The 24,158-nt window shown below is 38.9% G+C and overlaps 1 protein-coding gene across 1 annotated transcript in view; it reads right to left on the reverse strand.

Moving 5' to 3' along the window:
• clvs2 (clavesin 2) overlaps window positions 1-15,397 on the reverse strand; it is a 37,498-nt gene extending 22,101 nt beyond the window's left edge. Inside the window, exons 1-2 of the mRNA XM_085372182.1 lie at window positions 15,009-15,397; window positions 10,958-11,132 (exon numbers count right to left, since the gene is read on the reverse strand). Of these exons, the coding sequence (XP_085228308.1) occupies window positions 10,958-11,132; window positions 15,009-15,397 (564 nt within the window). The remainder of the gene's footprint in view (window positions 1-10,957; window positions 11,133-15,008) is intronic.
• Between the last annotated feature and the right edge of the window lie 8,761 nt (window positions 15,398-24,158).

The following is a 24,158-nucleotide window of genomic DNA, read 5'->3' on the forward strand; positions in this document are numbered from 1 at the left end:
CATTGAAAAAAGAAAAATATCAGCATGAACACCCACGAGATTCAGCTCAAATAGATAAAACAAAGGGAGTACGTCTTTATGCTGTTTTTGAAACAGTATGCATGTGTAGCTAGTGAATATTTAGTGTATTCTGGAACATTTAATAATACATTAAACATGGTGTCTTCATATAGCACATAATTCGTTTACAGCATTTTGTGGCGCACTCACTGACACTCAAGTGCCTGTGAGCATCCGCGGAAGAAAGAAAACGAAGATGGAGAAATGTGTTTCTGTCTCAGCACACACACGAACACTCAGACGCACAACAAAAGGGAGCCCATCTGGAGGAGAGGGCAGAGCAGATAGCGAGGCAGTCCGACATGTTGCCGTGGCAACGCAGCAAGGGTGGGATGTAGCAGGGAGGGAGCCGCGGAGGGCGGAGGAAGAACGGAGGAAGAGGGGGGTAAGGTGAAACACTGTAGCATTCAACTGGCTGCTGACAAAGAGGATGATGATGATGACGATGCTTCTTTGAGGTTGAGAGGAGGGTGAGGCATTTTAAAGCGGAGAGCAATGAATTGTTCGGACTTCATTTTGTTTCTATAGAAAACACTGATTAATGACGAACTGTTGTGATTTAGTGTAATGGCTGAGGTCATTTTTAAACAAAACGAGCGATTACCTCAGTGTGGCTTGAATGCTCTGTCTGCTGTGACAACATTAAAACTGCTCTGCCACTATTGTCCCCGCTGCACAATGTTGGAGTGGCTGAATTGAGTGAAAAGGGACAAAGATAAGGGGGAGGATGATGATGTTGCTGAAGATTTAGGGGGGAGGGCAAAGAAAACAAAAGTAAAAGGGTTTGAGGAGGTGGAGACGGGCAGCAGAACTACTGATGGTTTAATGATGCGAATCAAATATAAAATATTTACAGCTTTTGCAATCTTACAAACAGTGAAATGAAAAGCTGTGATTAATCCTCTGGGGACTATGAGTGTCTCTACAAAGTATCATGTAAATAATCTATTACCATTACATATTAGTGTTAGGATAGAATCAGCAAATACACAATCCACTATTTTATGTTCCTCATTCTCAAAATGTATAAGTACCGATCTGATCTGGCAAATTAAGACTTAATAGGAAAATATGATCATTTAATGTTGGTTATTTAACAGTGTTATTAGAGAAAGTGCTACCTTCTGTTGCCAATAGCATCTGACTGGCCTTTGGATTTGGCTTTTGTTTTGTTAAAAGTTTTGACTAGAAAAACATTGAAATATATGGATAAAAATCAAATAATTTAATGTATATATAGTATTTTTATTTTTTTCCAATTCATTTTATTTATCCATTTTATTTTTGTATGTAAGCAATGGTTACTTAAGATAAAGAGAAAGAAAATTATCCATCTATCAATTTTCATTCACTTACCTAATTAATTATTAAAGGCATTAAGATGTGAAATGATTACCTTACAGTAAGAAATATTGAAACTCGTATGTAGTGTTGCACTGATTTTGCATTCAGAAAAAAAATAAATAAATAAAAAATAAGGACCAGGAATGAATTGGCAGCTCATTCATCCCTGAAAAAAAATGTGATGGTATTGCAGATTTTCAAGATGATATATTTTAGACATCCTGACTGATATAATACTGCACATTTGGAAACTCATATCCATTGTATATTATTTAATTTTTACAGAGAAAAAGGCTGAGTCAGTCAGGAGCTTATTGATTATGGGTGAGCTTGCACATCCTGAGATCCATAAATAAAAACCTGAATAGGACAGAAGAACAGCAAGAAGTGATACAAAATAGATTATTGGGTCTGGCAAACAACCTAACCCCAGTGGATAAAAATACAGGTAGCGTTTATGATGCCCAACCAATAAGCAGAATTTAATGTATTTTTGATTGGCTGAGATATTTGGCATAATGTCTCTTTTCTCATTGAATATGTTACACGATCCAAAAGAAGAAACCGGAACATCGGTGACACAGGCTATTGTAATGCATGAAGCAGCTCGTGTAGAAAGTTAAGAAAGTTTTAAGAAATGTTTGATCTTTCTTGTCATTGGTTGGATCTCAAACTAATGAAAATTAAAATCCATGGAGAAGAGATGAGATCCCAAACATTCATATTCAGGACAAATTCATCTGGTTTCACTAGAATCTGAACAATAGTCAGTTTCTGTGAAAAAGAAAAATTACCCACAAACTGATCGATATGACACTGAGTTTAACCTCATGCGCAGTTTGGGTGAAGACTCATTTGGTGATCGTTGTATGGAAGTTTTACTAAAATCTAACTAATATATTTAGGAGAAATGCACGAATGGACACCTGGCACCTGACCTTGTACTGTAAATCTATCCATTTATACTCACAAACCTTAATAATATTTATTTTACAAGGCTACATCCAAACCAGTGTCAGCGTTCAGCTTTCAGCTTGGAGGGAGGTCGTGTGAAGCAGTTTGTAAACTGAAAAATGGCTAGAAATTCTATCATATAGTAACACAGCTCTTTGGTGTACTCAATCGATTTTCAGAAATTGGATCATATATAGTGACATAGTAATGTAGACAGAACTGATGGCACACATATAAAAGCATTACAGAAATATATAGAATATATAGATTTAAGAATAGCAGGATGTTGGCGCGCGGCTTTGCTGTGATGCACTTTGTTTGTGGAGAGAAAGCTGCTACTCCATTTGGCTTTAATTATTTAATGGAAGCAGAATCTCATTACGCTTTCTGCTAAAAACACAAAATGAGAGCAACCATTGGATTTCCTAACACCCCCCCCCCCATAAAAAACAAAACATAAACTGTGCGATGGACAAAATCTAAATAACGCAGTCCTTCCAGCTGATCTGTAAATCTGAGCCAAGTTCCGCACACAGACAGAATATCACTGCTTTTCACATGATTTTTAGGACATTAAAGTTAAACGCTGCATCCTTGAATGCAGCTTAAACACATGAAGCTGCAAGATTGAGTCCACTGACTGTCAGCGACTGCACAGTCGGTTACCCATCAGATTCAGGACAGCTCATTCATTACAGTGAGTGGCAGGTAGTTGATCTGAGGTCAGATGGCGTCAGACTGTGACAGATCACGTTAACGAGGTGATTCACAAATCTAAACCTCAGGAACAAGACAGCATGAGAAGCTGCTGCAGTCCACTGTATGATACAACATGTTACACTCATGACACAGAAATAATGTCAGTGTAGACAATAAAATCTGTCAACAAGATGAAGAGCTAAGAAAATATAATTTCTTACTTTAGTGGTAGTGTGTCCACAACTAAATGTTTAATGCTTTTCTTGTTTTAAGATTTTTCAATGTTCCTCTGTTTTTTAACCTGCCTTAAAAATCTCTAAAGTCATTTGTATGACTTTTCTTGAACTGTTTTTTCATGTAAAACCTGTTCATATATTACTTTAAATCATACTTTTGAGAAGAACACCCTTAAAGAACCACACAGTACCACACAGCTCTAATCCCTCTGTAACACTGTAATCCTGGAGGATTATGTCAGGATGGGTTTGAATCCCATTTTGCGCACACTTTATTACCTCCTGTGTTTCTTATGACACTTGAATGTAATCTAATTTACACACAAAGAAATGTAAGTGGAAGGTAGTGCTTCACACAGTCGAGTAAATCAGTCATGAACTGTGTTGTATGTTCTTATAGGCATAGGAACACAAATCCCAAAGAGCACCATCTGTCTGCAGCAAACAATGAAGCAGCACATTAAACAAAGACTGCAGAGAAGTTCAGCTTAAGGACACAAACGCTGTTGCATCAGATACTAACTCAGAACTCTTGCCCCGTTGACTGTGTTCTGACATAAATCGGTAAGCAGGGCAAAAAAATAAAAACATTAAAAAAAAACACAACTGGAAGGATTGTTTTTCTAGGTGTGTAAGAAAAAAGATGGTAGAAGACACACAACATAAGATCTACAATCACTGAAGAAGATATTTCACACATGTATTCCAAACCTTTAGACTTCAAAATCTGCAAACCACAATGACAAGAAATCTCAGAGACTTACGGCCATGCTTCTTTAAAAGTGTCCATTATATCAACTTTCTGCTGTTTTTGTTTCCTTTATTGTGTCACGCTTTTTGTGCACATAAAACATTTTGCAAAGTTTGTATAAAAGGAGATACTCACTGTCTAACTGCTGCTGAACTGCCTGAGACACACTGTTTTAGGATCCAGGCTTTTTTCTATAACATACCTAAACTGGTGTTTAACACTCTGGTTTGATTCTCGACCAGGAGCTAGTTTGGTGCGCCTTCAAAATGAGCCACTGCCTTACTCATATTTTCATCATGTTAGAGTTTCTAACTGATGGCTCTTAAAGGGCCGTTCATTGATTTAAGATCATGCCACTGCCAAATCTAGAATGAATCCCATTCATTTCCACCTGAAGGTACCAAAAAGCTGGTCTAAACACAACATCACCAAAAAAAGGCCAAAAGTTGGGACCAACTGTGGGTGGAAAAGAGGTATTACGTGTTACATAAACTAATGTCTGACAGGTCAGCTGACCAAACGTTTTAGAAGGGAAAGACAGGAGCAGATGAAAAGGATGTGCTGCATCAGAGTACCACATGAGTACACTGATGCAATGCCACTTTCTTGGGTTTAAACATACTGCAGCAGCATCGTGTCTTATGTCAACACGGTGAGCCTATAAACCAAAGTGAAGTTGTTTAGCGATGCTGTGCCACATTTGGCAAAAACCGAACACAACATATCAACGCAAACACCTCGTACCAGCTGCCAAGCACAGCACAGCCAACTATGACCTCCTCTGTATCCTAAAGTATTCTAGAGTGAAATATGAGGTCATCTGTCAGGCAGCTTGGCCCAAACTGAGAATGAAGGTGTTGCAAAGGTTCAGTCAAAATCTAGACCTCAACCCAAATTAAACGCCCAGATGAAAGCTGTGTAAACAAATGCTCATAAACAATGATGTTTATGAGCATCATTGTTTATGAACAGTCATACAGAGCACAGTTACTTCAAATTATTCCTGCTCAAAGTGGATCTACATGTAACTGAAATTGGGTATACTTCATTTCTTACAGCCATTCATAGAATACCATAAAGGCTTATAATGTTGTTAGCATTCATCAATGAACGAGATAGGCTGTCTTAATCATTGGACAGAAGTGGACACATAATAGCTAAAGACAGTATACACATTGGTTTAGGTTTTTTTTGTTGTTAATGTTGAAAAAAAAAAAAAACAGGAGCGGGATTAATTAGCTAACTTAACGGTTATAGCTTTAGGCTAAGAAAATATAAATCTCCAGTCAAAGACCCAGCAGGGGGTCAACTTAAGCCTGGAACGTGGTTTGTAAAGAACTGGCAGAAACGTTGAATTTGCTGATCATATTTGTGCAGTCATGCTGATAAACCCTTAATGGCTAGCATGATCCTCCACACAATCACAACAAAGCAGAGAGTATGTTGTTTATTCTCTTTAACAGTCAGTGATAATGGGTCATGGAGTAAGACAGAATAAATGACCCCATCACTATCGCTGTCCCCCCATATTTCCTGTGTGCGTCTTGGATTTGCACTTACAGAGAAAAATAATAAAAAAATAAATAAAAGCCCAAAAGATAATCCTCAGAAAAACACAATCAGTCGTGTATTTGCAGATATAAAAATGAACACAGAGCCCTCGAGGGGGCCCCAGCAGGGATCCAGACTTGCTTCTTCTGTGATCTGTTCACAATACTGAGCTACAAATTTGGATCCCACTGCATGTGGCCTACATGCTATTTCCTTAAAACTAACACTATCAGGGTTGCCATGACAAACTTTAAAGCACAGACGAAGCAGTTTGAGCACCAATTCAAGAATGTCAAACTAGCTTATTTTGGGATGGTTAAGATTATTTATCCACCGAAAGGCAAACTCAACTGTCAAGCTCAATTTGAATTAATTTCAAGGTAAGTGGAATTGATTTGCCGTAGTTACATATTCAGCCTGTTTTTCAGCTGATAGGAAGGAAGTGTGGAACATGCAGTGAATTGTGGTCACAGCACTACTGAAAACCATGCAAGAAAAACAAGAGATTAACCAAAACCTAAAATAAACAAACGTTCACCCCTTTTGGTTTTGAGATTGATAACAGTTCCTCTAAAACACTAATGATACTGCATGCTTGTAGCTGCTTTTACATGTCTCGTTGGTGTCAGTTCATATCGACGTCAGAAAATCCTGCAGAACGAACTGAAAAGTCTTTAGAAACAAAGAGAAACATGGACAGCAGCGTATGAAGTTGCTGACGTGCAGAAAAGTTTAACTCAGGGATGCATTTGGTGTAAATTTGGGGCGATCGTGGCTCAAGAGTTGGGAGTTCGCCTTGTAATCGGAAGGTTGCCGGTTCGAGCCCCGGCTTGGACAGTCTCGGTCGTTGTGTCCTTGGGCAAGACACTTCACCCGTTGCCTACTGGTGGTGGTCAGAGGGCCCGGTGGCGCCAGTGTCCGGCAGCCTCGCCTCTGTCAGTGCGCCCCAGGGTGGCTGTGGCTACAATGTAGCTTGCCATCACCAGTGTGTGAATGTGTGTGTGAATGGGTGGATGACAGGTTGTGTAAAGCGCTTTGGGGTCCTTAGGGACTAGAAAAGCGCTATACAAATACAGGCCATTTACCATAAATCAGCCTGAAACTACTTCAAATTCTCACACCCAAAAAAGCTCCGTACATTAGTGTGAGTCAGCTGCTTTCAGTGCACTTAATGGTTTAAAGATTCACAACCAAACCTGCTCAGACTGAAGTGACTCACTGACTGTTTAACAGTATTCAGATCTCTCTCTGAGTGTGTGGGAATGATTCAGGCTTAATTCTGCTGTACAGAGGCTGAAATGTAATATTTAATGCATTTCCTAGGTGTTTATTTGGATTAAAAATTATTATTTGGGGAAAATTGTGCCACAAATGCAATTTATATGCACCTAACTTGCAGCACGATCCTTTATTAGCTTTTGAATTTGGGTTCATTTAAAAGGCCCTCTGCTCCGAGTATACTGGAGTCTTCTGACTTTTAAACAAGAAAAGTATGTAGTTCAGGTTTTAAGTAGTGGTATGTGTATTCTCCTTATTATCATTTAGCAAAATTTACAAAAACAGAGAAAACTACGTGTGTAGGGTCCTATGTATTTTTAGCTGTGAACTAATACATATTTGTGGCTCCAATTAATATTCAACACACCAGGACAGCGTTTGTTTGTGTGACTGAGTCAAAACAAACAAGTGTAAGAGTGTACTCGTGTTATTCAGGAACATATTAATTAAGGTGGCACAATGATGGATTTTTTAATATTGTTTAGGCTTTAATGTAGCTCAGTGGGACAAAGAAATAAAGCATATGAGGCACGGGACACATGCACAAACACAATAACTGTTCGCAGGATACATTGGTACTTTATGGCATTTGCGGTAATTTAAAAAAAATGCTGACAATAGGAAAGTAAAGGCCATAGGCCATCAGAAATTATATTCTTCTTTTCATATCCTGAGAAAAATAAGACTGAATTGATCACCACAGCCATTTCGATTTCAGTGTCTAGTTTTTCTTTTTGCATTTTATTTCTCAAAGTAAAACCAATTAAACCACCTTATCGCACCTATTTTCGTTGTTTTCTGCACCAAGCGATGAACATCCATTCGGCCAAGCAGTCGCACAGTTAGGAATGACTCAGGGCTCAGCTAATAGCTCCCATCAATAATTCAGGCTCTAATCTGTGTCTGGAGAGCCGTCAGAAATGTGTTATGTATGGACTCATCACAGTGATGCACTGGCTTGAGTCTACAGTTATTTCCTCCCCTTGAAAAAAGGGAGGATTTTTCCCTCACCAACATACCACATCAACTGTGTGCTGACAGCAGAAAACTAATGTTTACAGAAAGTGGAGGAGGTGGAAAGGAGCATCAAAGTATCCGGCTAAAGAAGAAATGCACTTTGCTAACGTCTTTGTCTTTGTGGGGATTAGTAGAAATGTGACTTTAGGGAGCATAGTTCAGTCTCTTCTAAGAAGAATTGCTGATTAGTTTGCAAAATAGCAGGATTTTGCCAACTAGTGACAATAAGACTAGTCACCTATATTTAGACCAATGAGAATTTGGCCAGATGGAAGTATGTTGACCAAACAACTGACCAGTGAACCCTGAGACTATCTCCAACACATAATTCATAAGAAAAAGCAAAGGGTAAATGATAATTAATTAATTAATTCTATCATTATAATGTGTATAATGATACAAAAAAGTGTACAATTCTGTATAATTTGGTACAAAGCCATGATATTAACATTACCAGACCACTGCAACCCTAACCACCCTAATATACACGTAAATACACACAACAGTTACAAAATGCTTTTAGGCATGTAAACAGTTCAGACTGTTCAGACTGTTATAAGCTGATAAGAGGGCAACAGTAACTCAAATAACCACTCATCACAACCAGAAGAGCATCTTTTAACATACAACACATCAAACCTCTAAGAAGATGAGCTACAGCAGTAAAGTCCACACCATCACACGTATCAGTTATGAACAGGAAACTCAAGCTGCAACACTGGGTCACCAACACTGGATGAGAGAAGCTTGGAAAAACATTGTCAGGTCTGAGAAGTTTTGATTTCTGCTGACATTTGGATGGTAGTCAGACTGTGGTCTAAACAACATGAAAGCATGGACCCATCCTGCCCAGTTCTGATGTTGGATCTTGGCACATTTTGGGCCCTTTGCACCACCTGAGCATTGTTTAAATGTCACAGCCTACCTCAGTATTTTTGCTGACTGTTTCCATCCCTTCTGACCACACTGTACCCATCTTATGACAGCTGCTTTCAGCAGGATAACACAACATGTCATAAAGGTCAGATCATCTCAAACTGGTTGTGCCTGACAATGAGTTTGCTGTACTCAAACTCACTGTCACTAGATCTCAATCCAACAGAGCACATTTAGGGTGTGGTGAAATGGGAGATTCACATTGTGGATGTGCAGCCAGCGTTTATGTGGCTCAACACTTTTTTGAATCTATGCCATGAAGAATTGAAGCAGATCTGGGAAGGTGAACTTAACAAACTGTCCGCTGAGTGTAAATTATACAGTGAGAATTTCATGTTACTGATCAATGTTTCCTGTCATTATTTGAAAGAAAATCTTCTGTTTTCGGCTTGGTTTCCAGAATATCAGAAGCACCGGTTCAATCATTCAAAATGTAGCTGCGAAAAGTCACCAGTCATTACAGCACTGGATGATTTCTACATTTTATTTCTCTCTGAAGTGAAACATATATTGTCATCATGCTCAAACCCCTAAAATCACAGGTAACACGACCAACAAGTCTCCTATGGACCAAACAACAACAGCTGTTGCTATGGAGGCCTTTTACACAGTACCAACTACAAAGGTAAGGTAATTTGATAACCGTCATTACTCTCAGCCTTCTTTATATTCAAAAGAGGGTTTGATGCAGGTCCTGTTTATCAGCAGCAACATTAGATTTTTGGAAGGTAAACACTCTATTCTCACAGAGGTATACGGAAAGCTTCTGTCGTGCTTGTTTTACCCTCAGGGAATTTGCAAGAAAAAAACCACAGGATCCAAATTAAGTGTAAAACTCAAACGATGCAGTTGTGACACTTTGGTAGCCATCACAGACATATCAGGTAATTTCTCAGACCACGCTGCGTCTCACTCAACACTTCCCTCAAGAAACACTTCCCCTTAGATTTGACTTGACTAATGGGGCTCAACACAAATTGGCAGATGATTCACAGAGATGTCGAGAAAGCAATAACAACCTCCCTTATCTATGTACACACACACACACACACACACAAATTTTTCCAAGATTTCAGAGAACATTACATTGACTTTCATTTAGTTCATTCAGAAGTAACTCTTACTTACCAACCCTTTGTCCTAACCTTATCTTAAACTTTGATATATGTTATGGGCACTTTGTCCCCATAAAGAAGACAAATCCCCTAATGTGACTACAGACAGATTTATGTCACCACAACACGAGTAATTGTCACCCAAACACAGCAATAAGCAAGACCTTTCCTCTCGGGATTGGCTAGTGACACGAGGACAGCGCTATATGCTGCCTGTGAGTCTTTTCTCCCGTAACCTATTTCAGTAATAACGTTAAAGGTGTTTGTGACAGCTAAGAAGACTAATGCGTTTTCATGCCATGAAAAAAATCGTAACTATACTAATATAAATGTCATATCTCACTTCATTTCTCTGTTTACACGATAAAAGCTGGAATACCACCTCTTATTAGCAAACTGACAACCAGTAAAAATCACTTTTTTTTACATCATCTACCTGCCAAATGAGGCTTGAAAAGAAGAAGAAGAAGAAGAAATACCCAGCAGTGCGTAATCAAAATGGAAATGTCATTATTTTTTTCCTCATGCGATTTAAAGAAGCTCACAGCTTTAACATGGTGCTTGACTTGTTCCTAAGTGGAACATTTCGACTGCAGAGAGGATGATGGAAAGAGGGCTGGAGGTTTGTTCCGGTGCTGTAGCAAAATCAAAAATAGTACTTTAGAGAAAAGTAAAGCTTACGATTTTACAGAAGAGGGAAAATAAAGTTGGTCAGGGACAAGACTATAATTGTAGAAGCTTAGAATATAGGATATTTATCCTATTTACTATGTTAATCGATGTATAAGTTGCTAACTTTTTGCTCTAGTGTCAAATATATTCAGGAAATAAGAATAATTTGCCACTAACATATTAGGACATTCGATATGATTGTAAAGTGTGAAACAAAATGAAACTAAAGCTTTTCGTACAGGATTTAAGAACAATTCTGGTTCAGGATCAAATAAATCATTGTCATGTTTCGGGATGCAAACTGCAGCTCTGGAGTCAGAGTCAGATCCAACCCAGCTCCTTACCTGTAGTCCCTCAATCGCCAGTCGCAGCATGCTGGGAGTCAGTTTGGATGCCTGCTTGAAGGTGAAGTTACTCCAGTCAATGATGAGGATGAAGCCGTTGACCTGCAGCTCGGGATCTTCTATCATAGATTCCAGTGACAGCAAGATAGCCCTCAGTATGTCCACAAACGTGTATCTGAGACGAATGTAAGATAGCTTTTAATTTAACAAAATAGCAGAACAGATTTTACAGTCATGAAGAGAAATGGAAAAAAGTATATATATTGACGGTTTGACGAGCTAAGGAGATGAAGGACATTTGTAAAGTTAAAAGTTGAAAATATCAAACATCTCCCAGCTACACTTTCTCAAATTCGAGGATTTATTGCAGCATTTGATTGCAAGATAAAAAAAAATCTCTGGTTTGAGTTCTGATTAGACGGGTCAACACCGCGGACATCAAACTCGCTCATGACAAACTTTGATAAAGCCTTTGACATTTGCTAACATTGACTAAAGAATTTATTAAATAAAAAATGTTACTTGAATCAGTTAAAAGACAAGAGTGCTGAACTGCCCTCATTCATAAATCTCATGAAAGAGCTGTAGACGGTATCTCTGAATCAGCCTGACACAACTTTGTCAGTAAAATTTATTGATAACCTTCACTCAATTTAATTTGGTCATGAATTAATTATAGGTCTTTAGTTCCTTTGTGCCACAAAATGGTTGTGAAAAAGCTCAAATGTATCTGCTGGGTGTTTTCAGGGACATTTTAATTGCTGTCATTGGTGACTGTGTGGTCCCTGGTGCTACTTTCGTCCATCCCTGTGGGTTTTCATCCAGCTGATACCTCAGATGCTTCACGTACCTATTTAACACTTGTGCTTTTTTTCCTGTTTTTTGTTGCCCTTCATTATCTTATCTCGCTCTTCATCTTTCTCTGCTTCCTTATCAAGAAACCTATTGCCTTAGTCTACAGATAATGTACTTTTTAATTAGCTTATCAGGCAGCAAAACAGATGTCCTTTTCATAATTGCGGGCACAAGTTGAGGCGTCTACTAGTTGAGACTACTAATAATATATCCAGAATATCCAACATAGCTTTTAAGTCTTTCTAAACTGCACTGGACAGAAACAAAAGCATAACATGAAACACCCAGACAGATTTCACAAACTGATTCATGTTCAGAGAGGAGCGATCAATCATTTATTTTATTTTAATCTTATGAATGCAATTAAAACTTGCAAACTTTTTCTACTTGACACCACACTAAAACATAAAGGTTTTATCACACTATGTGTAGTTTATGTGATCAAAGTCATGCGAAAGCGAGCGAGATCTGTCGGGTTATTGTTATTTCCTTGTTTTTTATTAGATACACGGTAAATTATTTGTTGTGTAATCAGATATATGGAACAGATGGTGGACGTCTCTACAGATTCTGGTTATATCCAAAACAATAAACAAGCCCGATTCTATATTGAAGCCAAATAAACTGCAACTTATGGTAAATGGCCTGCATTTGTATAGCGCTTTTCTAGTCCATAGGACCCCAAAGCGCTTTACACTACATTCAGTCATTCACCCATTCACACACACATTCACACACTGGCGATGGTAAGCTACGTTGTAGCCACAGCTGCCCTGGGGCGCACTGACAGAGGCGAGGCTGCCGGACACAGGCGCCACCGGGCCCTCTGACCACCACCAGTAGGCAAACATGGGGTTAGTATCTTGCCCAAGGATATTTGACATGCAGCCCGTAGGCAGCCTGGGATCGAACCACCGACCTTCTGATTAGTGGCTGACCTGCTCTGCCACCTGAGCTACAGCCACCCTGAGCAGACAGCTCAGACAACTTAGAGCTTTAATATGAGTCAAGTTTCTAGCCTTGAACCAGTCTGGCTCAGTCTGTGCTGTTATTTATGAGACAGTAAAGCTCTAGACTCTGTGAATGAATAGTGACAGTAATACAGACTAATGAAAAAATATAACAAAAAAATACACAAATGCTGTCTGCAGATTCATCCCTAAAATGTTGAGGAAATGTAATTTCAGCACTTAATTTTACATTAATTTGTTATTTTATTGACTACAATTGTAAGGATATAAACACAGAGTAATGAGGGGTATCTAACAGCCCCTATGTTACTGAATTAAGTACTCTGACACCACTTTATCTAAAGCGTAAACATTCATATCTAAAGCCTAAAGTGCTTTGAGTGCTCCGGTAGAGTAGAAAAGCGCGATATAAGAACCAGTCCATTTACCATGTTCTATTTAAACCTGTTACTATCTGATAGTTGTAATTACAAAGATTTTCCCCTGAAATAAGCCACAGTGGGTGAATAAGCCAGGCCCTGAAAGGTCTTGAGATGATTTACAGTATAGGGCACATGAGGCATAAGATGAATACAGGATGTGACAAACACGTGCAAGAAACCAACACTTCATTTCAAGGCGTCATAAGATAACAAGACAAGGCCCCAGAACACGAGACGTGGGTGTTGTTTTCTGGGTTTAATCTGGTCAACCAGCCATTTAAACGTATTTATACATTGAAACTAAACTTATTTGGAAAGTGAAAGGTGAAAAAAATATATATTTTATGGCCATTGCAAAGAACTAAATTCAACCTAACATCAGCTTTTCATCAACTCATGGTTACCCACTCTGTAATTCTCTGTTGATTATACCGAAGGTCTGAAACTAAAATTGGGTTAAATTTGGTTTAGACCATTATTTAGACATACAGATCACACCTAGCCTTTTTTATTTCTTCAGATAAGCAAACTTAAAAAAGTATTACTGGCCCCGAGAAACAGTTTAAATCTGCTGAGGAGATTGCAGAGAACGATGTACCATTTTAACCAAATTTAGATGTAAACATTTTTTGTAGCCATGTCAACAAAGTGAGAAAATGCCTGTAAAAACTAATTTTAGTATTTTTCAGACATCTATAAAAGTCTTTTTGGTGTCTGTTAAACTGCTTTTTACTGGATGGGAAGGTTCTGCTTTACAGTCATGCAAACATGCTGAATATATTCACTGTTTAGTTTGAACATATTAGTAGTATGCTAACTTTGTTACTTAGCAATAAATGCAACAGAGCCTGTATAAATCTTATATCAGTCAAAGACATTCAAAAATAAAACTGATCAGTGTAACTTTAGTTTACTGCCTGACATTATTTGGTGATAAACCAAAGTAAACTGCAAGGAACACAAAATTCTGCCTGTGTTGTATCTACAAAATAAAGATTTGATCACCAAAATCGAAATCAAATTGAAAACAGTTCATCCTGAGGGAGACATACAGTCACATCTTCAATGGCCTGCTAAGCTATTACAGCTCAGTTTTTGTTTTGTTTTTTTATAGTTGTTTGGATATTTAAGTCTGGGGCAAAACTGTAGACCAGGTGACCAGAGCCATTTCCCCAGCTTGGGTAAAAAGACTAAAAACCATGCAGCCAGACTTGAGAATATTTGACATTGTGTGTTTATGCTGAAATAAATTATAAATAAGTACAAACTGTACTGTACACCCTCCCCCCTGTCCACAGACCTCTGGTGTGAGGCTGTGATTTGTGATTTGGGATAGGCTACCTCTCAGTCCTCATTTAAAAAAAAAGGTATTACGCTTCATCATCACGCTGCAGACAGTGTGCTGTGACTGGACACAGCCCAGACAGCACCTTTGGGATGAACTGGAATGCTGACCCTGAGCCAATTAGTCCAACATCAGTGGGCCACCTCACTAAATGTCCTCCCATCTTAAAATCCTTGCCAGGAAATGAGCTCAGCATTTACACAGTGTACGGGTGATATATATGGATATTTAGCTACATGTGTTTTTATTATTTTGGATTTCATACTTTTATTTTAATATTTCCATAAAGATTATTTAGTTGGTTAAAGAGTTCTTGTAGTTTCCTAGTAAACAACAGCTGTGTGGTGCTGAATAGACAGTTCCATAAACCAGTCTCCACTTTATAAAGATTAAAACACTGATTTCTACTCTCCAAAAGCCCTTTTTTCTTCTCATTAATAACAACCCCTCTTTGTTACCTGCTCTGGTCCCAGTTGGCAGCGAACAGGACCAATATTTTCCTGCCATATCTGTCCAGATTGGAGAGCACGCCAGGGAAACCATCCTTCAGGGCCTGCTTAATGCCCGGGTCAGTTGCTTTCAAGTTCTTGAACATGTCTAGGTTTTGCTGTCTGTACTCAAAATACTGTGCCAGCAGCCGGAACGCCTCGAAGTGATTGAATTTCCTGGCTCGGAGGAATCTGAGGATAAACGCATCGTCTGTCCTGAGGAACCCGATGTCCGGTCTGGTGATGATCATGTCCCTGACCTCCTGGATGTCCTGGTGTAAAGTCTCAGGGTTTTCTTTCAGCTCTACCTTGGCCTTCTCCAGGGTCTCTGGAGACAAACCAGCCTGTAAGTGAGTCATCTTTTGCAACAGCTGTCCCTCCACAGGGGATCACACCACACCAGCTTCCAATGAAACACCAGTACAAATGGTTACCCCCGGAGCAGCAACAGGGTAAGAAAGTATACTGAAGTGTTTTCTTCACGCTTTCCTGATCAGTAGCTGACTTCAGATGGAGGCCTGCTGCTCTGTAGACGTAATCCACCCTGAACTGGCACACACGCAGCTGCTATGATGCTCCTGTGATGCATAATCAACATATGGGCCATTCACTTTTTGCGCACAGAAAAAAATCAGTTCCACCACAAAGAATTCAACTTTATCACAATTTCCCACAATGTATATCATGAATCAGGTCCTCCAGCCTTCAGGCGGTACATCCAACCTGCTGATCCGGGCGGCCTGAGCTCGGAGTCGACAGACATCCGCTTCCCTCCATGTCAGAGCCTCTCCTCTCTTTCTCTCTCTTTCTGTGGCACAATGACGATGACAGCATCACCGACTCCCCGGCGTCGCTCGCGGCGGCCAGGCAATGCGGCACGACCCTGCAGCAACCTGCTATATCATCATCATCATCATCCCTCCGCCTTCACAACGCATCTCCATCCGCCGACCGACCAATACTGGTGCTGGTGCTACTGGTGGTGCCGCCGACGGCTTCGCCACAGTCCAATCGAAGCAGATTTGGCCGCTTTTTTCTGCGTCTACATCCCAGTTTTACTGATCTCCGCTGCTCGTCCACATAACCCAAAAACTGGGTGTGAATTTAGGTTTCTAATAATGTTCATGAAAGCCCCAAAAGAGGGAATCCAGCAGCACAGGTGTCCCGCAAGGTTTTGTTCCCCTCCTGCCTCCGTTTTTTGTTTTTTTTTTGTTTTTTGAAAGGGGTGGGGTAGATGTGTGCGTGTGGGGGGATTGCCGTCTCCGCTCCGCCTGCTGCTGTTGCTGCTGCCGTCTGTTCGCCGGGAAAGTGACTGACAACAAGAGTCTGTGATCCGGTCGGTGTACGGTCACCACCGGCGGGGAGGAAGGGGGAAAGGGGTGGGGGTAGAGTGTAAGATGGAAAGACAACAGATGCAACGAGGAACGAAGGGAGGGGAGAGAGGGCCAGGTGGCAAAGAGATGGAGAATAGCTGTAAAAAAAGGATGCTCAGCGGAGGAGAGAGCAGGCAACTCAAATGAACGGGTGTAGGGCAATAAGATGAAGGTAAATGCTGAAGACAGGGAGGGGTTCTGGGCTTTGGAGGCCCGACGGAAAGTTGGGAACCTCTATGTCACCTTCTTCTTTCTCTGTTTCACCTTAAAGAACCGTTTGTGTGTAGGTTTTATATCTGAAATTATGCACAGGTTAACTTTAATTTGCATTTAACTTTAAATTTAATGTAATTTTTGATGAAGGAAATGATAGAAAATGTGCTGTAGCTTTGTATTTTTCCTCGCCTTTCTGGGATTTCATAAGAAATATGAACTAAGAATCATAATGAAGACTTCACTGAATTAAAATCTGTCCTGTCACAAAGCCATCCTGTCCTGGGTTCTTGTTTGTCTGTGTTTTCTGTACATTTTTATCTCCATACTGTATATCACATATGTTCTAAAGCTTTCTAAACACTTTTTATAAAAAAAAAATACTTAAAGTGTTTGATATTTCATTTACATTTCATGTGAAATCAGTGCAAGTTTTAAGGTAATTTATTAAATGTCTTAAATAAAATATGCATTCGCTCATTAAATGCTATTTGGAAGAATGTAACCTCGTCCATGGGTTATTTAAATTCCCCCAAAACATCAAAGAATTGACCTACAAACCCTCCCATCTGCTCAGTTTGAATTTGTAGAGTGAACCTGTTTTTTTGCATTTTAGAGTTATGTGTTATCTACGGCAGAAAATAAGAATGACAGTGCATCAAATATAAAATCTGTTAGTGTCATGAGGATAAGGGAAGAGATCACTGCTAAAACTGGCGACATGAATGCAAACAGCAGACTTTTCCACCGAAACAACCTCAGCTTCTAAGCATGAGTTCAGTAATTCATTTCCCCTTTTGTTCAGATCATTCCTGGCTTTTTTCTGCCATCGTACATGAAATGCATTAAATTCTTCCTGCAGAAGAATTTATGGCACCATCAACTGCCTCATTAACTCAAAATATCACTCACATAACAGCTTGTTTTAGTCGGTTTTTAACATATTCTTTTGTAGGTTCATGTCTGCCTGGGGGAGGTCTCACACTAGAATAAAGCAACAAGGAGCTGGACGAAGGGAAAGAGGAAGGTGTTAGTTAGAAAGATGCAAGAATGGACAAATTATGAATTATTATGTTACTTATTTATTACTTGTGTAGTAAAACAGGTCGTATAGTACATGGCTGTTTGTTGTTTTATGACTGAAATGCTGTTGATAGTTATAATAGCAAGCTAGAGGGTTGTATGGGGGAAGGGGAGTGCAAATGAATAGATGAATGTGGAGAGTGAAGTTGGGTGGGGGATGACAGGGGTGACACCTGCTCAGTGCTGACCAGACAGCTGCACTTTAACAAGCTGAATTAATTTCTATTGTATCTGCCTGCTTGTCTCTCTGCCAGTTTAGTGTGTCACTGCACACGGTCGAGTGCGCAGCCCAGTCACCTCTGCTGCTGCCTGCAAAAGCAGCACAGTCATGACAAAAATGCAACACATGAAACAAGTAGAGAGTAGAGGGGGGGGGGGGATGCACTTAGAGTCTTTCTTCTACTTAATTTTTACTTGATTTTTAAAAATCAATAGTGACATTTTTTTGTTTCCTTGTTGAAGAACTACACCTGCAAAAGCAGAGCCTGTGTGGTTTTGGCAAGAGTAAACATAACTCTCTCCCACACACACAAACACATGCACATACACAAAATCCCCTAAGTTCTTGTCAGATGACTTTTGCATATGTTGAATCTGAAGTCGGCAAATCAGCAAAGCATCACATCCATATGCACCACTTTCATGCTTTGATGTAATTTTACAAGTTTAGACCATCCGTGCTTGTGTTTTTATAAGGTTGTGCATTTTAATTATGGGTTTTCAAAAGTTGTGATGACTGTAGAAAGCCAGAATATGACTTGATATGGCTTGTCAATGTCGCTGGCCTCCCTCCCCACAGGCTGCGCTTGGAGAGACCTGGATTTAAATGGTTGAAACCAAAAGAGCCACTTCATGGCTCTAGATGGAACTCAGTTTTGCTGCTTATAATAAATTCAAGAGAATTTAGCAGATGGCGTAAATGCACACATCTGTCAGAAGTGAACTGTGTAAACTTACATTGTTAAAGTTGTGGTTCTATTTTCTCACACCCTCGTTTTATCTTTGAACACTTCAGTTCAGATGCTGCCACTATGAGAGGAAATGCATGTAGAAAAAAAAAACATTTAGAAATGCAAATAGGTCTTTTAAGCCTTTAAGTGAAAAATTCATCTTTCAGAGAGCACATTTCCTCCTGAATTAGCACAAATGAAATGGCCACCCACTCACAACAAAACAGGTCCAAGTATGTTATGATGCTCTGCAGGAGAGTTCTCAGCCGTGCCACCTCTTGGCTTACTTTTTCTTTTTTACACTTTTTATGCTACAATATTGCCACATCACTCATGCACCTGCTGTCTAAAGTGTGCATTGGAAGGTACATACAAAGCAATGATTGGAAGGTACCATGTTACTGGGGATGGTTACAGGGGCAAATCCTTTATGGATGGTTGGGGGAGTACTGAGCAAGTAACAGGCTCCCAGGGGAAGCGATGGGGTTGCAGTGATTGCCCTCAGCTCTAATGGGTTGGTATAAGAGCAAATTGAATGTATTGAGGACAGGCATTAGACATTACCTCTGGTTTCCAAAGGCCCAGCTGCTATTTTCAGACTTGATTTGCCTTTTAGTCTCCAAGGACCAAATAGCTAATTAACAAAATGGAAAAACAAATGTTTTCACGTTTCAGCTGACCAAGGATTCTATTGCTCTACTGACCCTGCAGGTGAATGTCCTGCCTTTTCTTTTTAAATGTCGGACAAAGACAGACAGAAGACAAATGTAAAGACATCAATTTATGTTGTACAGCATTTGTTTGCTTTGGCATCTCAATGATTCTTGGAACTGCTCTATGTCATTTTAGATTTATTTATATCTGCACATAGATGTTAAATTGGGGGATGCACCAGAGGATTGCAAAGGGTTTTGCAAAAGGGAAAGTGCTAAACGTTGTGATATGGCATTTGAAGCTTGAGATATTTCATTTCTGGAACACAAACAAACCAAACACTATCCATGTGACTGAAACCAGCACCAGATAATTACAGATGGGTACGTATCCTCTGACATTTACCTGGAAAACACTCTTGCTTTGAAGATATTTACTTACTTACTTTGTGTTTTCCTGAAATCACAGAAAACCGTCTACTGAACATGTAGTCTTTTATGGCGCTTTGGCGCCCTCTGGTGGTCAATAGGACCTAATTCAATTCTGTAAAATCCTTACTGGAACTAAAGAAAAAAGATTTAGCAAATTCTAGACATAAACAACATTTAGAGTTCTGTGAACTCTTTTCTAGTGTGGACCAGTTTCAATGACGGGGTTTATTGATAGACTATATATTTGCAGTTTACGAAAATGTATTACCAATAATAACACTAAACACCATATGAACTAGGATTTTTTTTAATTTCATAGCGAAAATGTCAGGCAGTTATCAAAGATTCTTTAGTTCTAGAAGCATAATCAAAATGTTGATTTTCTGATGCATTAAAGAAAAAGAAAAAAGAAAAGAAAAAGACTGACTGGAGCAACAGCAGATGGCAGCAAGCGTACATTTAATGAACTTGCTGGTACAACGTGAGTGCCACAAGTGTTGTGATTTTAAACACCTGAGTAATTTCTTTTTCACATATTTTCAATCAAAAACAATCTTTTACACATTTAAATTTAAATAAGAATGTATAAATACATTTTAAAATATTTTAGTGGTACAGATGGATGCTGTGCAAAAGTCCAGAAGTCATTTGCTTTGACAGCATGCAGACAAATGAGAAACATTGAAATGTAATTAGGACAAGGAAGAAAATTAGTGATTGATGCTCGTTTTGAGTTTGACTTTTGCTGCATTTTGTTAAGATTTTGTTAATGCTGTTTATTCAAGGTAATTCAAGGATAACACGTTTCATAATGAGTCATTTAGTACTATTCAAGCACTGTTTTATCCCATATATCAAATCTTAAAATGACAATGGATTACAGCTAAGGTGTTATTATTTGTATTAATATTTATAAAAGTTCCAGAATGACCCCAGGAAAACAAAGTCTGGACAGTTAAGATGGGAAAAGGGAAAATCTGGTGGTTTCCCTTTGCCCCTCCCCTGAGCCCCAGATTCAGTTGCTCCTCTGCTGGGTGTGGGACCACAAGGTCAAGACAGTGTTGATCAGGTGGAATAAACTGGATTGTAACCCCCACGGTGATCAAAGACACTTGTCAACATGCCACACCCCTTTATCCCTCTCCTCCTGTCCAAACCTCTCTGTAGGCAAACCCACTGACCCTGCAAACAGAGCAGACAGAGCTGGATGAGGGCGGGAAGATCCTCGGGGAGTCCTGGAAAGAGGGAAGAATAGATGGAATGAGATGGGATGGACTGGATTGTGGAAGGAGATGAGATTAGGCATCTACTAGTCAGTTTAACCTCTCCCCCTTAGCAAATTATAGGTGCAATACAGCAGGTCTGGTTAAAAAGCAGCAGACATGCTCAACTTGCAGCAATAGGTTCCCACTAAAATATTACAAGGCCTTAATGTGCGGTTTAATAACGTATTACTGAGCTAAATAAAAGGGTAGAATGAGAGGATAACAAAAAGGATTGCTGCAGTAACCCAAGTGTGCAAGTGCTGAAATATTTGAATGAAATATTTAATCACAAAAGGTGACCAAAGAGAAAAAAAAGGTTTCCAATAACTGCTTTCTCCACTTCAGTAAGAAACAGCTAGAAAAGCCAGACACACTCGTGTGCTCAATGTTAGATTGCAGATATTAGAATAGACTGAACTACGCAATCAGATCTGTTCTTATATCTGCAGCAGTTCAGCAAAGGAAAAATGACACTTCCTCTGAAGACAGCTGTGGATTCCTGAGCTCAACTGTCTAACACATTACTCATGCGATGAGCAGATGATATCAGCTGCATTCAATCACCTGCTGTGGAGAAGGGAAAGGGTGATAGGTGCAGTTTATAGGAAAGAAACCAGCACACACACACACACACACACACACACACACACACACACACACACACACACACACACACACACACACACACACACACACACACACACACATCTGCTGCAGATAACACTTTTGTAGAAATACAGCACCAAACATCACATCTGTTCCCTGTTCGGAGGGACACATATGACAACTTACTTTTTAATTCTCAGGTTTTTAAGCTAGATAAACACTGACAGTGTGGAGAACAGAAACTACACACTTCACTTTAGTGCATATTAACCATGTAAGTTCAATCATAAAGCAGCAGCCTATATTCTTATATAGTTCTATATTGTGTATTGTGTATTTTGTTGTACAGTTATTTTATTTTCAACTTTAATTTATATATTTATCTTTATCTTATTCTTCCCAGTTAAATTTGCCCTTCATTCTAATTTGTGTTGTACAGTTATTTCATTTTTAACCTTAATTTATATTCTATTCCTTCCTAGTTAAATTTACCCTTTTTAATTTTTCATATTTATTTCCTATCTTATTCATAGCCTTTTCCTTTTTTTGTTTTCTTTAGGTCACGAGCAGTTGTCCAAGCATTTCACTACATATCGTACTGTGTATGACTGTGTACGTGACAAATAAAATTTGAATTTGAATTTATATATCATGTTTATATTGTATCTGTAACAACCCACTTTATTTGCTTGGCAATATCATTTTTCTAAAGGATTTTATTAAAATTGTTTACCTTGCTTAGTTTCTAATGCATTTTAAATGTACCTGCATTTCTATTTGAATAAAAGTCTTTGTTTAAAAGAGAGCGAGAAAGAAGACATGGAAGTTGTTTGCTTCAGCATTATTTGTATTTTAATAATGTGGTCATGATTACACCAGCAGTGTTAAATAGCTGGCTTGATACTTGAAGCCTGACTGTCTAGTAGTTTGCAGGTGCAGGTGAGACAACATTTGGGTTAAAATAGGGGTTAAATGGGAAGTAAACCTTCTAGTTTGTTAGATCTAATTTTCCACAGAAACTGAGGTCTGAATTGTTAAAAGACTTAGATGTCTTTTTATGTTCACTTCAGAGGGTTAATCGTTTATTCATAATCTTTTACATTTATGGTTACCTTTCATTAACTTGATATATTTTGATTTAATATGTTCATAGATAGTTTTATAGGCATAAGCTACAACCATCAATTTAGCTAATGTGTTTGGTTTTTACACATATACAAAAAGTTGGAACGGGTCAGTAGAACTATAAAAAATGGAAAATATGAACATTAAAGAGGCAAATGTTATTACTTGACCATGTTATACATCGGTCCACTTTCATTCAGTATGGCAGGTTAAATCACCCGCTGTCTGTTAACAAGTTTAATCCTGGTTTAATGCTATACTCTGGTATAGTCAGAGTTACTTCCTCCCTAGTTCGGGAACACATGAGCATATCTGTTGACTTAGCTTCTGTTCAGAAGCCCTCCATTTTGCACTGGAGGGCTTCTGTGTGAACTTCCCTTTCTATCCACTGGTTATTGTTTATGATTAGAGGCATATTAAACAAAAGCTAAAAAAATCAGGTATCATCAGGTAATAAGAGGTGGTTATCAGACCTGAAGATTGGGTTATATGACTTAAAGCTCCAGAGTATGATAGAGTGCAGATAAAGAATAAAAGAATAGAAGAAAAATAAAATTGTATAGTCAATGTAAGTTGAGGCAGAATTAAGTGTCACCATTGCTTCTTGATTTGTCTAAAAAAAAGTGGGAAATAAATATTAAAGTGTTTTTTTTTTCCTGCTGCTTCATTCTGACAGACGTTTATTGGTCACTTTTAAACATCTACAACTTCTTACAGCCTGTAACACATGCAGTGACAAATTTCATAACACTGTTATAATGACACTCTTTTATTTCCAGTGGCCACGATCCTTTGTTGCCATTCATAAATTCATCACCAGCACAATAGTGAGACCTTTGTTTTCTTGTACAATAGCTCTACTCTAGTGGGAAATGTACAACTCTGGTTACTAGGTGAAATTTTAATTGGAAGTGTAGTCTCAGCCATGCAGTTGTCAATAGCTGGCCTCCTTCCAGCTCATTCATACTGAAAATGCGCACACTGTGTACACGCACATCCACACACACATGCATACAGAAACACAGCCAGGTTTTAGCCTTACAATACAGCGGCGCCAAAGTTTGAGAAAGGCTTCTTTGTTAACTGGCGTAGCTCCTGTTATACAGTGAAAGTCTTATAGTCTCTGCTTCTTTTTAGTAATAAAGTAAAACTTTTTGTTTTACATCAAACTATCTCACATGAATACACTGACATTTAGGGGAAAATCTAATTTGCCATCGCCCAAATCAACACAGGGATATCATCAGAGTTGAATTGTTACTGAATCTCAGTAGGGACACAGTGGTCAAACATTTAATAAAGGTTTGCAACACATAAAGCAACCCAATGGAAAATGTTATTCATGTTGCTGAATATATGTAGAAAAAGGATATATGGAAATCTGAGATAAATGGATGAGCCTTTTCCAGTTGCCATTAAA

The sequence above is a fragment of the Diplotaxodon limnothrissa genome, linkage group LG15, assembly GCF_057381915.1.
Source record: "Diplotaxodon limnothrissa isolate DT_005_m linkage group LG15, D_limnothrissa_male_GT1.1, whole genome shotgun sequence".
NCBI classification, from domain to species: domain Eukaryota; kingdom Metazoa; phylum Chordata; class Actinopteri; order Cichliformes; family Cichlidae; genus Diplotaxodon; species Diplotaxodon limnothrissa.